At 38.9% G+C, this 15,147-nt stretch overlaps 1 protein-coding gene across 1 annotated transcript in view; it reads left to right on the top strand.

Annotated features, from left to right (window-relative positions):
* NRDC (nardilysin convertase) overlaps positions 1-15,147 on the top strand; it is a 44,022-nt gene that overhangs the window by 18,081 nt on the left and 10,794 nt on the right. The window contains exons 9-21 of the mRNA XM_007062164.4: positions 149-222; positions 474-543; positions 1,012-1,089; positions 1,964-2,084; positions 2,169-2,227; positions 3,285-3,339; positions 5,207-5,311; positions 5,563-5,686; positions 6,266-6,352; positions 7,000-7,119; positions 10,341-10,392; positions 11,652-11,802; positions 13,111-13,238. Of these exons, the coding sequence (XP_007062226.2) occupies positions 149-222; positions 474-543; positions 1,012-1,089; positions 1,964-2,084; positions 2,169-2,227; positions 3,285-3,339; positions 5,207-5,311; positions 5,563-5,686; positions 6,266-6,352; positions 7,000-7,119; positions 10,341-10,392; positions 11,652-11,802; positions 13,111-13,238 (1,224 nt within the window). The remainder of the gene's footprint in view (positions 1-148; positions 223-473; positions 544-1,011; positions 1,090-1,963; positions 2,085-2,168; positions 2,228-3,284; positions 3,340-5,206; positions 5,312-5,562; positions 5,687-6,265; positions 6,353-6,999; positions 7,120-10,340; positions 10,393-11,651; positions 11,803-13,110; positions 13,239-15,147) is intronic.

Genomic DNA, 15,147 nt, shown 5'->3' on the forward strand with positions numbered 1-15,147 from the left:
ATTTTGGTTCTCTAGGGGCTTGAGGTGATCATCACTTCAGGACTGTGGGCATAAAGCAGCTTGTACATGCCTTTATGTGAACGTGGATCATGACAAGTAAACATCATGCTACATACTTCTATTTTATTTTATTTATTTATTTTAAAAGCGGCTTACCCAGGCCAAACTTTGGTCACCTGACACAGCCTTTTGACACACCAGAATTTCACAAACTTTACAGAGGTGAGTGAACTGATTTCTTCTTTCTGTATTGTTAAGTGTTCTAAGTTGGAATTGTATATATCACTGTGCAGGTTCTTATTTCTTTGTTTTAAAATGAACAATTTTATTTTTGTTTTAATAATGTAGGATTATATATTTTTCTCATTACTTTCTGCATTAAATACAATATTTTGCCCACTTCTGATTTATCAGACTTAGAGACAGGAGTAGTACTGTATTTGCATTTAATTAATACATTTCTTCCTGTTCAGTTGTTCCAGTCAGAAAAGTTCATTCATTGAGCATCACCTGGGCACTTCCCCCACAGGATCAGCATTACAGGTGAAGCTGGACAACATCTTATTGATGACACATGCTTGACTATAGGAAAAAAAAAATGCTCTAAATAACTGAGGCTCTTAAGATTTGTTCATATTACAAGTTGTGCTGGTTTAAGTAAAGGTGTGTTGTTAAAATTAATCTAAATAAACTAGTGCAAACCCCTGTGTGGACACTCTTAAACTGATTTAAATCTGTTTTTATACAGATTAAGCTTAAATTGATGATCAGTAAAGGAGCTGTTCATCTCAATGTCCTGATTAATTTTCAATTGAGTCACTATGTTCTGTCTACCTAAATTCCACTTCTATTTTCAATTTGATATCTCTTTATAGAGATGCTGTTTAAAGATGACACTTGTCACGGGTGAATTGGGCAGTGTATAATGGAGTTGTTTGTCTGGTGATTTGGGATCTTCGCATAAAAGATGGTAGTTTTACCTCTTGTCATTGTAAACTTTTTTTGTTTTAGGGTAAAGCCACTTCACTATATCTCCTGGCTAGTGGGACATGAAGGCAAAGGCAGTGTTCTTTCCTTTCTTAGGAAAAAGTATGTATCAGATTTCAATACTGTCCACTGTAATAAAGTGAAAAATAATATTCTAAAGTGAAAATATTTGGGAAAATTGATCTAAGATTAAGAAGAGGCAAATTTTCTTGGTAATTCCCTTCCAAGTTTGTGGCAGCAATGTTATTTAAGTAGTTTAGGATACCCTGAGAATTTACTTCCTTATTGTCTTGGTACCAGAAACAAAAAATGCAACCAGAATTGGAGACTGACACTTGGAGCACTCCAGCTGAAAAGTTGTATATGGAAACCTCTGTTTTTGTTAGAGTTGAGGATTAAGGTGGTAACGCTACTTTAAACATGAACAAAATGCTTGTTAATAATAGGTTTTCAAATCCCAAATGTTGAGAATAGAGATGTTCTGTGAATTCAGAATTGCAAATTTATATGTAAAGAAAATGAATTATTTTTCTTACCTATCATGGTCCTGAAAGTTCATTGCTTCCCTTACAGAGTATTTGGATAATGCAGTGTAAGAAGCACTGTTCCCTACAGTGTAAAAACCAGGCATGTAATCAGCACTTGTGGGAAAACAAAGTGGTCATGATTTGTCCCAGCAGCATATTTGATCGTTAAAAAACATTTTTGGTTCATGCTAAATAAATCTCAAGAGGGTGTATGCCCTTCTAGAATGTCCTGTTTTTAATTTTTTATTTCTCAGAGCTTTGCACTATGTTTTGTGAATTGGTAGAAAGGTATCTTGTAGTAGTCAGTTTTGGTATCTCTGCAAGTCCTTCAGGCAGTCCTTTCATTATGCAAGTCTGAAATAAGCTCAAATAAGTGTGATGTAATTATAGCCGTATTTCAGGATAGCTTTTAACTGGAATAATGGATACTGGGTTTAATTCTTCAATAGATTTTGGGCCCTTGCATTATATGGAGGAAATGGTGAGACAGGATTTGAACAGAACTCCACCTACTCTATCTTCAGCATTTCTGTGACTTTGACTGATGAAGGTTACAAGCACTTCTGTGAGGTAAACCTTATTCCAGCTTGGATTTCTGACCATTTTGATATTTCCAAATGTCAAAAAACTTAATCAGTTTGTCTTTGTCTTCAGGTTGCACATGTTGTATTTCAGTATCTGAAGATGTTGCAGAAAAGAGGGCCAGATAAAAGGTAACCATTTAAATCCTTTGTAATGTGTGTTGTATCTTTTTACTTTTTTGATAAATATATATATGAGAACAGATGCAATGAATCAGTGGTGGGGGGGGGAAAGCTTTGGTTTAAAAAAAGCCCCAGGAATTGTAGGTCACCATAAAAAGGCAATATGACAAACCGCAGAGGAGCGGTAACTGTCACCAGCTGGGGTTTGCTGACTGCCCTTGGATGCTTTAGGGAAAGGGTTAGTGTTCAGAGAGCACAACCGTATGTGCTCTTACCTTAAGTCATTTCCATGTGAATGACCCAAGTGCTCTGATTTTAGGGCTGGAAAAATAGCACCGGTTTACCTTAAACTGTTTTTTAAACCAATATAAACTGGTGCTAGCTCCTGTTTATGGACACTTCTTTCTGTCTAAGAGCAGTTTATTTTGGTTTAACTTAAAGTTGTTCCTAACAGACTTAAGGTAGACCAAGTAAGCCTGTTTTAAAGTGCAGTAAGTGTCCATGCAGCCTTTTACACTGGTTAACTAAATTTAGTTTAAAATAATACTGCAGTTAAACTGGTTCAGCTCAGCATGTAGACATGCCCTTAGTGGGAGACAAAAAAAACAAGAAGTGGAGAATTCTGTCCTAGGGACTTGCTAAAGACATCCCTGCATGCCACATCCTTCCCAAATAGTAAGCTCAAACATTTCTGAATGTGGTGTAGTAGTTGGAGCCTGAGACTAGAAGTCATGAGTTCTGGGTTCAGTTTTCAGTTCTTCCACTAACTTGCTGTCTGATCTTGACTATTTTGTGATTCACTGTCCATCTATAATAAGGGGATGATTATTTGTAGGAATAATGTGGGCCAACTGACAAGGGTAAACTGCTTTTGAGATTCCCAGATAAAACGAGTCGTATGTGTATTTTGAGTGCACCTCTCACCAAGTCTCATAGATGTAAGAAGAATTATTGCAGAGAAGCTGACTTGAATTTCCACTCTGATATCTTGCCTAGAAATAGTGTTTCATTCGTGTCTTGGTAATAAATGTTGCAACGTAATGGTGAAACTTTTTTCCTCCTACAGAATTTGGGAAGAGATCCAGAAGATTGAAGCTAATGAATTTCATTACCAAGAACAGGTACTAGTTAATCTTCATAGTTGCTTTCTGTGTGTAGCTTGTCTGTAAGAGGATTTGCAAAATTCTGATCTCACAATACTTTGAAAACATAGATGAGATAAGGCAGAACGAGAATGTGTTAGAATTCATATTCTAGGTAGATAAATGTTAGACTTTGACTTGTGAAATTGTCCTTTAACAAAACCAAAACACAACTCGAATTTTTTGTATGTGGTGTTCTTCCAAGGGCTGTCATCCCTTTTTTCACTTTTTTATCATCTTTCCTTGCTTATTATGGTCAGTTTCTCTTTATCTTCCCATTTATATTGTGAAATCCTTGCAGACGGTACCTTATCTTGTTGACCAGTAAGGTGCTATGAATGCTAATGATGCCCTCCCCGCCCCCCTTCTCCTCCCCCAAGCATTTCTGCATACTCTGTTTTGTGGAGAAACAGCCCTTGGTACTCTGACGCTTTGGAGCACTTAACACATCAGCGCTGCTTTCTGTAATAGGGGGTGGAGGGTGAGTTTGGCCCACAAGTGGTAAGGTGTTAATGCAATCCTTGTTCGCTATTAAAGCATTAAACAGTTAAGTGTGGTCTGTGGTTTTGTGTCAAGTTATCACTGGCTTACTCCCATTGTAATAAAAGCTTTTTAACCTTTTAAGAAAGATACAGGAAAAGAAGGAAAAACACTTAAAAGCATTTAAAATGGAAAGTATTAAGGCTTTCATTGTAACAGTATCCATTATTCCCTTTCCCTTTAGCTAGTCTCTTACAGGAAAGATGCCTGTTTGACAGTATTTTCGATGGTATTAACTGTCTCTTTTGAGGAAAAGAGAAAAGGTTAGTTTAGATCAGTGGTTCTCAAACTTTTTGTATTGGTGACCCCTTTCACACAGCAAGCCTCTGAATGTGATACCCCTCCCCCCCCCAAAAAAATTAAAAATAGGGGGTTTTAATTTAATGGGGGCTTGGGTTGTCAGCCCCATGCATGGTTGATGGACAGCTCACAACCCCCACATAATAACCTCGTGACCCATAGTTTGAGAACCCCTGGTTTAGATGGTTTGGAGCTGTTGTTGAAGTCCAACTTTGCTTCCTTTAAGACAAAACAAGACACAAATACACACAAAGTGGGAGAGAAGGATAGCAAAGATAACAAATGCACCATGGGTAACTTCAGAAAGTAAGGCGTTTCTGAACTGTGGACTGGAGTTAGGCTAAATAGCTGAACTAGTGCAGCTGAAATCACAGCTTCCGAGTTCCTCTCAGGTGTGATTACCAGGTGGTACAACTGGCACTTGTTAAAAAACTAGGGACAGCTACTGTTTGTATATGCCAGTGGTTCTCAACCTATTTACCATTGTGGGGGACACGTGTGGGCTGCATCCAATATTGCCTGTATGGCACTGAGGATTTCACATGGGCTGCAGCTCTGTGCTGATTGGGCTGCAAGTGTCCCATGGGCCGCAGGTTGAGAACCTCTGGTATATGCCTTGCATCCACATGTTCCAACCAGTGGCATCTTGCAATGCCTTTTTTCCTAGTGTAAACAGACCCATAATTGTAGCCAGGATAATACGGTTATTCTTTTTGCTTTTGTAAAAGTACAATCCGATCTAACTTCTCTGCAGATAGTCACAAGATAGGGAGAAAGCAGAAACCTTTTCATTCATGTTTCTTCTTAAGGATGAGCCCTCTAATGTTGCAGGGGTGGTGAGAAGTGGGTGTTTGAGCACCATGAGTAAGGATTTGTTTATGAATTGCATTTAGGCTCAATAACCAAAACTAAAACTCAACAAGTGCAGCACACAATAAACTCTATTTAGCAAAAAAAAGTGAACATTTCAGATGTCTGAGTGAAACACCATTTTACTTGTTTACAGACTGATCCAGTTGATTATGTGGAAAGCCTTTGTGAAAATATGCAGTTGTTTCAGAAAGAGGACTTTTTGACAGGAGACCAGCTTTTGTTTGAATACAAACCTGATGTAAGTAGCACTGTAGCTCTGAACATGTATTTGAGGTGTACAAGTTTGGGAAATTCAGACATATTGGAATGGGTTTTCTAGGTTACTTGCATCACTTCTGAAATGAAAAAAAATTTAGAAAGCAAATCGCTTGATTACAGATCTACTCTTAACCTTTTGTTTTCTGGATTTTCAGAATAATTTTAAGTTTTACAGCTTGACAGACACAGCTAAAGTTGCATTTGAACTCAGATATTGGTTTATCTTTGTAGGTCATTGCTGATGCCCTTAACCAGCTCTGCCCTCAGAGAGCCAACCTGGTTCTGCTGTCTGCTGCCAACGAAGGAAGATGTCACCTGAAGGAGAGATGGTTTGGGACACAGTACAGTGAGGAAGGTAAAACGACCGTTTGAAGTGTCTGAGGTGACAGAGGCTATTAAACAGGGTGGCAATACAATATGCAAGTACACAGGAGTGGGAGGATGATTTCTCAACTCTGATCTTGACCTTATTATGAGTCAGTAGAGGCTTAGGTGCTTTGTCCTATTCTATAGCTACTCTTTTCTGTCTGTGGCATGGGCTGAGGCCCCCTCTCTACGCCGGATAGGCAGGTCCTTTTGTTACAGGGTCTTTTTTGGGAGGGGGAGAGTCATGGTGAGTCTTCCAGGTCCCCAAGTCAGTACTGAATAGAGATTAAAACTTACATAATGAAGGCTAAGGCAATATGTTTTTGGTAACGTGATGCTAATGCACACAGCCTTGCGTTTAAAGCATGACTATTGTTTATAAGTTTGCTTAAAGTGAGGTTTGAGCAGAGGCTTAAGAGGAGACAGGAAAGGTGAGCCAAATGGCATCAGGAAAGGATACCCAGTCTTTTGGCTGACAGGCATGGAGAGAAACATCTAAAGGAAAGAATTATTATTCAGAGTCTGTAGCTAGATAGCTTATCTGCTTTCAATTTAATGTTTTTCACAGATATTGATAAATACTGGAGTGATTTATGGGCCAGTGACTTTCAGTTAAATGAGGACTTGCACCTACCTGAAGAAAATAAATATATAGGTGAGTGAGACACTAGTATTTAGTGGACTCTGTCATTTTTGTCTTCCCTGACATTCCCTTTGAGGATAGGGGTTTTCCTAGGACATGGTCTTTGTTTTCCTTTTTTATGAATGTTTAGTTTATTTAAAAACTGTTTCTACTGAAATAGATAAAAATTCAGAAACAAATGTTTCCATATTTTCTATTACAGACTTTTATAAGTTTAAATTTTTGGCCAAATTTGACCTGACAATGTCTCTTTAAAATACTCCTTAGTACAAGGACCAGGTAACCAAGCAGAGCAGCCATGGTGCACTCGTGAATCGCTTGCATACAGCTATGAACAAAGGTACCTGGATTACTGAGAGAGCAGTGTTAGGTTATTCCCTTCTCTTCTGGGGGGGGGACACAGACCCTTAAATAGCATCTGGATCTGTTAATAGAAGCAAAAAAACCCAACAGACTTCTCTTGAATAGGCTATAAAAGGCCTCCTCTCTTTACAGTGCAATGACCCATCCATTCTTCACGGAAGGGCAGTGTGCAACTGAATGTACTATAGTGACATGAGAGAGGAGAGCCGCCTGCCTACAGTTTTGAAATCTGCACACTTGTGTTAATGGCTGTGGAATTGAGATACAGTAACCCACATATTCTGTTTTTACATTAGCCACTGACTTCGCTCTGAAAGCACCTGATTGCCCGGAGTCGGAATATCCTGTCAAAATACTAAGCACACAACAAGGCTGTCTGTGGTACAGGAAGGATGATAAATTCAAAATTCCCAAAGGTAATGCCTATTAACTGATATATTACACACAATGTGCAAAGCAAAACTTTTCATATGCAGTAGTAGGCATCTAAAATAGTTCTAGACATTTATTTAGAGTTAGGACTTGTAGCTTCACTTCTGATTTCCAAACAGCACTGAGCATCACTCTAGTTGCCATTGCACTTATAACCCCCCTTTTGTGTTTAGCTCCTTGTTTAGGTGGCTTAGGGTTGGAGCTTGGTGTTCAGACTTTTGGCTAGGGAGTTATAATCCTTCACGACATAATCTTCCCCCCCAGCTAGTTGTTCAAAAGTCTTGCTTCTGCTCCTCTTCCCTGCCATTCCTAGTTTCAGCTGGTGTTGCTGTCTGAGGTTTAGAATGTGAAGTCTTGAGGACATCCATTCCTCATTTGGACTGTTGTTTCATTGGATTTTGCCTGACTACTGTGTATAAGCCTACTTGAAGTGATTGTTGTTAAATTCTAAGTGCCACTTGCTTGCGTTTGGCCTAGAAATTGTGGTAGTCCCTAGAGGCCCTAATCAAAGTGACTGGGTTCCATTGTGTGAGGCACTACACATACATATCCGCAAACCCCAAAAAGACCATTCCAGCCCAAGAGTTTACAGTTTAGGTAACTAATTCGTGTGTGACTTGCAGGCAGCAGCATGTGGTCTCTTTAGACCCTTCATTTTTGTTCATGTGCTGGCAGTTTTCTCCCTGTCTGCTATCACTGTTGCATTAAAATATTGTATAATTTCTCTGTTTCATTAATCTCTATTCTGCACTACTTTAAAGTAATGTGTTCCTCTTTCAGGGCTTTGTGTCCCAAAGGCAAGGATTCCACATCTTTCAAAATTGAAAAGACACAATTTCATGCACGTCCCGTCTATGGAGAGCTGTCTGGCACAGCAGTTTTTACTAACTGGAATACCAGACCATGTTGTCTGGGGATTTTCTTTAGGGCTACCAATGGGATGATTCATGAACACACCTTTTGGTTTGTGTTTTTAAGGGATTGTTAAGGAAAAGTTAGCACGTGACTCCATTTTGGTTTGGGGCCCACCATTGTTTAAATGCCAGCACATCATACACCAGGAGGAGTGATCCTTAGAAACTGAATCCCTGTGAAAATCCTCCTTCTTGTCTCCAGCCTGCCTTGACTCCCAGTATCTGGTTTTTGTCCGTCTCTAACTCCCTGTCTCTTGGCCTTGATGTGAGGCCTCCCATCCTGATAATAAAGGTTACTGATGCATGGCTTTAGGACCATGCTGTATAATTAACATACTGGTATAGCATGAGGAATGCACCAAGCAGGGATAGGTGGTAGATAAGACAAGGGTTTGTTTATTGGCTAAGGTTTCCAATGCACAAGGGCAACATGCTTTGCTAAAAAGTATATAACCTTTGTATAATCTGTAATCAGGGTCCCCTCCTGGCTAGCAGGGGGGCACCACACTCGAGTGTAATAAACTTAATGTCTTTTGGGAACTCTGCAGTTGTGGACTTTGTTTATGTGCCTCAGCCTAGATTCGAACTGTGAGTGTCCTACCAGGTATAATCCGCAGCATTGGTGTGCGTGTCCTACCAGGTATAATCCGCAGCATTGGTGTGCGTGTCCTATCAGGTGTAATTCGCAGCATTGGTGTGCGTGTCCTCTCAGGTGTAGTTCGTAACAGGATAACTCTTTTGCTTAGAGCTAAGCAGCTCTAAAGGCCAATGCTAGAGCCATGTTTTAAGAATCCCTAAAGACTCAGTAAAGTATATTTCAGGACTAGGCACCAAGAGTGCAATTCCTGGAACTGGCAAAGCACCTAATCTCTTTAGGTCTCATTTCACCATATGTAAAATGTAGATATGTAGATGATACTAATGGTGAAATGAGACGCTGCTTCACGAGATTGTCGAGTGGAACCCATTAATGTTTGTAGAGACCTTTGACATTGTTTAATTGTTAGTGCTATAGAAGTGTAGATTGTTGTTATACCTCTAATACAATGAGAACCATGAAAACAAATATTTATTATTTACTACTCAGTGGCACTATAGCTGATGTATAGGCTTGGAAGGATTAGATTTTTATTAGTAAATGTTGATTTCACTGTACATATAAACCGACATCAATGATAATAGAAATTTACTGATAAGTAAAGTAAGAAAAATGCTGCTTGAGAACTTATTAAAGTTTGATGTAAGGATATTTACTTTATATATTTTGACATGTGACATTGACAATTTGTAATTTAATGGTTATAAAGCTTTATCTTTTTGAACCTCAGTGACTACTGTCATTAAATAATTGTTTCCTCTCCAGTTGTCTGACCCCCTTCTAATTACCTGTAACAGTGAACATTTAAACTGATTTAAAAAAAAGAAAAGTGCTTAAAAATAAACATCGATACTATTCATCAATATTTTTTTAAATCAAATTCTGCCAAGCCTACTATAATCTGATAGTTATTTCCCATTCTAAGTACTGGGAAATACTGCAATATTTCCATTACCACACTTTAATAACTGCTTGACAAATGGAGACTTCTTTTGACGGTGTAACTGAGGGCAGAATTTTTCAGACAGAGTATCTTACTCTGGAAAGGAATCCACTTTGAGTTTGCGGGCTTGGTGGTTATAAGAACTGTAGGTTTTTCCCTTTAAACTGAGAAAATGTGACCTGGAATCATTAAGACTCAATAAATGTGGAAACAATGTTGCCATTTTTGAGTTATGTTTTCAAGCAGGATGGCATTTCAATTTTCAGTTAGTGACGCTCTTTTAGGGTTTGTATATTTTTAGAAATTGTTGTTGTGCAACCTTTGCATTGCTTTTAAATAAAAGTATAACATTAATTTTTGGCAGATATAATCCAAATGCGTAAAGATAAGGTCTCTTCCTCAGTCAGTTTACAATCTGGTTATGTATTGTCTGTTATCAAACTAAATATGCCTCTTAACAACTCCCACAGTATAAATGTGTTGTCGTGTCCCCCCCACCCACCAAAAGTTCAATTGTTACCCAATATTTTGAAGTGAAGGTTTAAAGGGTAAGTGGGGACGGAAGGGAACTACTTTGGTGATTTAATACAGATAAAAATTTTGTCTCAGCTGAACAGACATTGTCACGTGGGGTTCAAATAAAATAACTGACAGGAAACAACAAATGGGGTGAAGGAAAAAACAGTTAAATGTTTAAAGCTGCATGTGTTTCTGCAGTTGCTCATTTGTGGGTTTTTGGGTTTTTTCCAGCTTATATACGTTTCCATCTGATATCTCCACTGATTCAGCAGTCTGCAGAGAAGTAAGAATTACCTTTCTCATGCTTATCTTGCAGAGCAGCCAAAATTCCTATATAGGGTTAAAAACAAACCCCGTCCCTCCAATTAACTTGAAGATAGAGGAAACCCAATTGTTATGTTCTTTCATGTTCTTTACAGTTCAGTAGTTTTAGGGGAATGGTTTATTGGGAGGGGGAGAAGTATTCGTGTAGGAGAAGGGAAGTGTGTAAGATTTTTGGTACAGTTTTCCCATGGCGAAGGGCAGGGAAAATTAAAGTGACAGAATAGTAGCAGTGCATCTGCTCGAACAGAATGTTTTTGCAAAGGCTTTGTGCTGAAAAGATTTGCCTGTTGTAGACACTATAGCCAACAACTTGGGGAAAAGTGTGTAGGTGAGGGGGAAAGAGATTGAGAGCACCAGTTGGAGAGCTATAATATGTGAGCACATTACACAGGCTTTGGATTACAGTTCAGCATGTGCAACTCATCCTCCCATTCATGGCACCCCTACTATCCCCGAGGTCAGACTATCAGTTGTAACAAACAGTATAGTGACTTTATCAGAAGACCACTAAGGAGCTGCAAGGGAGGAGTGGGTTTTCTATATATCTTTGTAAAACTATTTTTCTGAAGGTATTGGTCTGAACTTTTAACCAGAAGCACTTGGTTCTAATTCTCTATGGCACTCAGAATTTTTAACTGGCTTAAAAGGACTTTTTCTTAAAATAATCTTTTTATACCTATTAAGTCCTAATCATAGCAACTACCACTTCAAATAAAGCTGTCTCTCTCAAATTCCTTTAGCATATTTTCTATATTAACATCCTAATATTCAACAAACACACTTTACTATGAGCTGATGTTGCTTGAAATATACATTATTTATTCCAGTTGGATTTTAAACCACATATAGTAGGGGTTGCTTGTGTACTATCCTGGTGTGCCCTGTAAAATAAATAACTTCTCTTTTCTCATCTGATTCAAAAGTATTTTAATTAATGCCAAAATGACCTCTAGGTAGCCCTGTGTTTTTTGATAGAGAGAGAAATTCACAGCTCTGTGTTTGTAGACTTCTGCATTACCCAGGACTAAATTTCTTGCAGAATACAAGTCCGTTTTTTAAATTGGATTTTGTGATTTAAGTCTTAAATGTCTTTAGCTATCTAGTGAAATAATTCTCTAGAACACTTTGGCATATACCCTCAGACCCACTGACTTATGGTGGTTTTGTGTTTTTTCTCTGGCTTTTTGGGTTCCCACTTTTACCCTTTTCTCCATGCAGTGTGGTGCTTTTTGATACTTTTGTAAATATCCTCACCCACAACCTTGCCGAACCAGCCTATGAAGCTGATGTTGCTCAACTGGAATACAAGCTGGTAGCTGGAGAGCATGGTTTAGTCATTCGAGTGAAAGGATTCAATCATAAACTACCAGTAAGTACTAGCAGTATGTTTTCACTACTGTAAGTCAACCAGCCATTTGCTGGGCATCATTTTCTAAACAATTCACAGCTCTGTCCTTAAATATTGGTGTCTATTAGTGGTCTTGCAACCCATTAATGGTTTTGTATACAGTTTAAAAAAAAAATCAGTCTTCCTGTTGAGATGCTCATAAATCTGCAAGAGCAGAGAGACTGTAAGTTTCCAGGTTAGCAGGAAGGCATAGTGACAGGGATTGATGCTGGTGGGAGTGCAGGGGGGCATCACACCCAGCATGAAGTGCAGGAGACATTCAAGAAAGCTGGGTGTGGAACAGTGTTCCAGAGGTGATCAGATGAATTTATTAAAGGTTAACAAATTCTTTCCCCACACCACCCTCCTTCTTCCCCCCCCGCTGACTTACTCAGGACATGGCAGCCTCAAATGCTGTTGCTCTCTGGAGGCTGATGGGATGAGGAAGAGTAAGGGCTTGTCTGCACTACAACTATTACTGGGTCAAGGGACTTGGTTACAACACGGTTAAAACTTGTAGGGTAGATTTAACAAGGTGAAAGCCTTGGACAGTTCAAATTGCAACTGGGTCCTTTGACTTGATTACAGTTGTAGTATCTATGGGGCCAAAGTGTATCCTTTGACATATACACAGCAAAATCTTCAACATGAGGGAGAAGGAAAATCATGGGTGTGGAGAGAATTGAGGCACTGATCTGTACTGCATTCTGTATTTAATGCATTCTCAGCTTCCATTAGTATACATATTTTTTAAAACGCACTCCCCCCCCCCCCCCCCCGTTGAAGAGATACAGTAGTCAAAATAAACGTTCTGCTGCCTTATTAAAGGAGACCTGCAAAGGAGGGATAATAGATTAGTGCATGCATGCAACAGGATTTGTTTGTGCTTGTCCTTTATTTTAGAAATATCAGGAATACTGAGTCTTGTCCTCCCTGTCTTTTTGGGAGACCAGAGAACTGGAATGGGGGCTTTTGCAGCCCTCCATTGAAGGGGCGTGGTTGTTGAATCTTTCACAAGGAGAGATTTTTTTCCAACTGTTTAGAATGCCTAATAATCAAAACAGACCCTGGAGATTTAAACAGTCTTGACTGAATTCCCTTTCCCTTCTGACTTGTTCAAGTATTTTGTGACGTCATCCTACTAATTCTCTAGTTGTCCAAAAAATAGAGAAGGTTCTGAATTTCTAATATAGGAAAAAAGGTCCAGATTTCACATTCATCCTCTTCAGCAAATAATGTTCTCCTATTTGGTAAAAATAGCTTAGAAAACAACTTTTTTTTTCTTTCCAGCTACTCTTTCAGCTCATCATTGACCATTTGTCTGACTTCAGTTTTACTCCAGCGGTTTTTGAGATGATAACAGAGCAGCTAAAAAAGACCTATTTTAACATCCTCATAAAACCGGAGACCTTGGCCAAGTGAGTGTCTGTGAAGAAATTAAATGTGGATGGGCTTTTTCTGGTTTAGGTGGAGGTATAGTTAGAGTGGAGTTTTCTCTGCTTTAATTATGTTGTCATGCAGCTGCAGGAGTTCCCTGTTACAAGGATAAATTATTGTGCAGTATTCTGCATAGTCAGTGAAATGAAATGAATCTTGGTGTCCTCAAGAATAGAGCACAGAACTTAAATGGTAACATTCTGCTTTATGGTAAGTGCTGGTGCAGCTGATTACATGACAAAGCAGAGGTATTTTTTTCATTCATATAAGGGGATGTGTATTGAGTAAGTTACAAACCAACAAAAATCAGTATTAAACTCTTGTCATGCCATCTAATAATCAAGAGAGGATGGCGTGAGTGGAGGAGAGAGGTGATTTGAGACCAGTAGAATCAGGCCAATCAGAGCTAATTTTACATGCTAATATTAAAGGAAGTTGCAAATCTATTTCACAGTGGTGAGAGGGGTTTGTAAAAAATCTCCGCTGACAAGGGCAGAAGTTAAAAAGAATTCTTCATAAAGCTCATGGACATTAATCTGACACTATTTTTATAAAAAGGCACATTTAAGACACTTATACAGGTATGTGCCTGACATCATCATTTGAATTAAGAATTGGGGGGAAAAATAAACCTCTGATTTTAGTCTCCCCCAAACAAAATTATTTCTGATTTTTCTGAAAGCTGCAGTGGAGACCAGTTTGGATACTCTAAAGCATTTTTGTCTGCTTATAATAACCAATACAGTTCTTATCCTTTAAGATGAGACAGAAGTGAGCAGGAAAATACCCATCTCAGAAAGAAGATACAATAATTGTGTCATGTTACCTTAGAGACCACAGATTACCCTACGCTGATTTTATTCTGCAAGCGATAAACATAACTGTTAACTGGGAATCATGTTTAATGTCTAAAACTGCCTCTAAAATCATATAAGCCTTGTACCTCCTGTTCCAAAACACACATGATGCACTTTGTAGAGACAAAACTCATCCCTTTCCTGGGGTTTGGCTTTATTAATTAAAGGAATTAGTAATAAGAATGCTCAGTCCATGCCCTTGGTCTGCTCTCAGCACAGCTCGGTGCAGAAGCCTGCCTCTTCCCTCTTGCTGGCTGATGGAAGGTGGGGCAGGGCTGGCTTCAGCCCTTTTTGGCAGGACCCTATAACAACTGTCTTGTCTTGATTTCAGTGTGAGGTTTGCCAACCCCATCACACTGGATGCTCTTTAATAAATGAAGATGTTTCTTACAGCTAATTTTATGGTGTACAGAACTATCACAGGCTAAAGCCCAAGCCCGGCAGGCAACACAGCAATGAAACAGCCCTGTAGCCTGATCCCCATGAGCTCAAGTTGGCTGGCACAGGCCAGCCGCGAGTTATCTCGTTGGTGTGTAGACATACCCATCTTGTCACAGCTAAATACAAGGTCTGACATAGTTTTAGCATAAGTAGTTGGCACATATTCTAAGGGACCATTTAAGCTTAAGTGGGCTGTTAACACGTCTATAGTCATAGGACAAAATGGGGGAGTTAGTGGGTTACAGATTGTTGTAATAAGCCATAAATCCAGTGTCTTTATTAAGACCATGCTTTTTAATGTCTAGCAAAATTATGAATTTAAGCTCCCAGGTTTGTCTTTTGAAAGTGTTATGAAGGTTTTCTTTGAGGAACTGATAGGTTAGAAATAGAATCATTGTTTTGTGAAAAGAGTTCACCCACTGGTGACAGGGTGTTTTTGTCTTTTATCATTTTCCTCTGTGAATTCATTTGAGACATAGTGATCTGTCTGGTTTCACCCACATAGTTGTTGGGGCATTTGTTGCACTGAATGAAGTACACCACATGTGATAACGTGTGTAGGATGGGACCCATGGATCTTTAAAGGTGTGTT

The sequence above is a fragment of the Chelonia mydas genome, chromosome 8, assembly GCF_015237465.2.
Source record: "Chelonia mydas isolate rCheMyd1 chromosome 8, rCheMyd1.pri.v2, whole genome shotgun sequence".
Classification (NCBI taxonomy): domain Eukaryota; kingdom Metazoa; phylum Chordata; order Testudines; family Cheloniidae; genus Chelonia; species Chelonia mydas.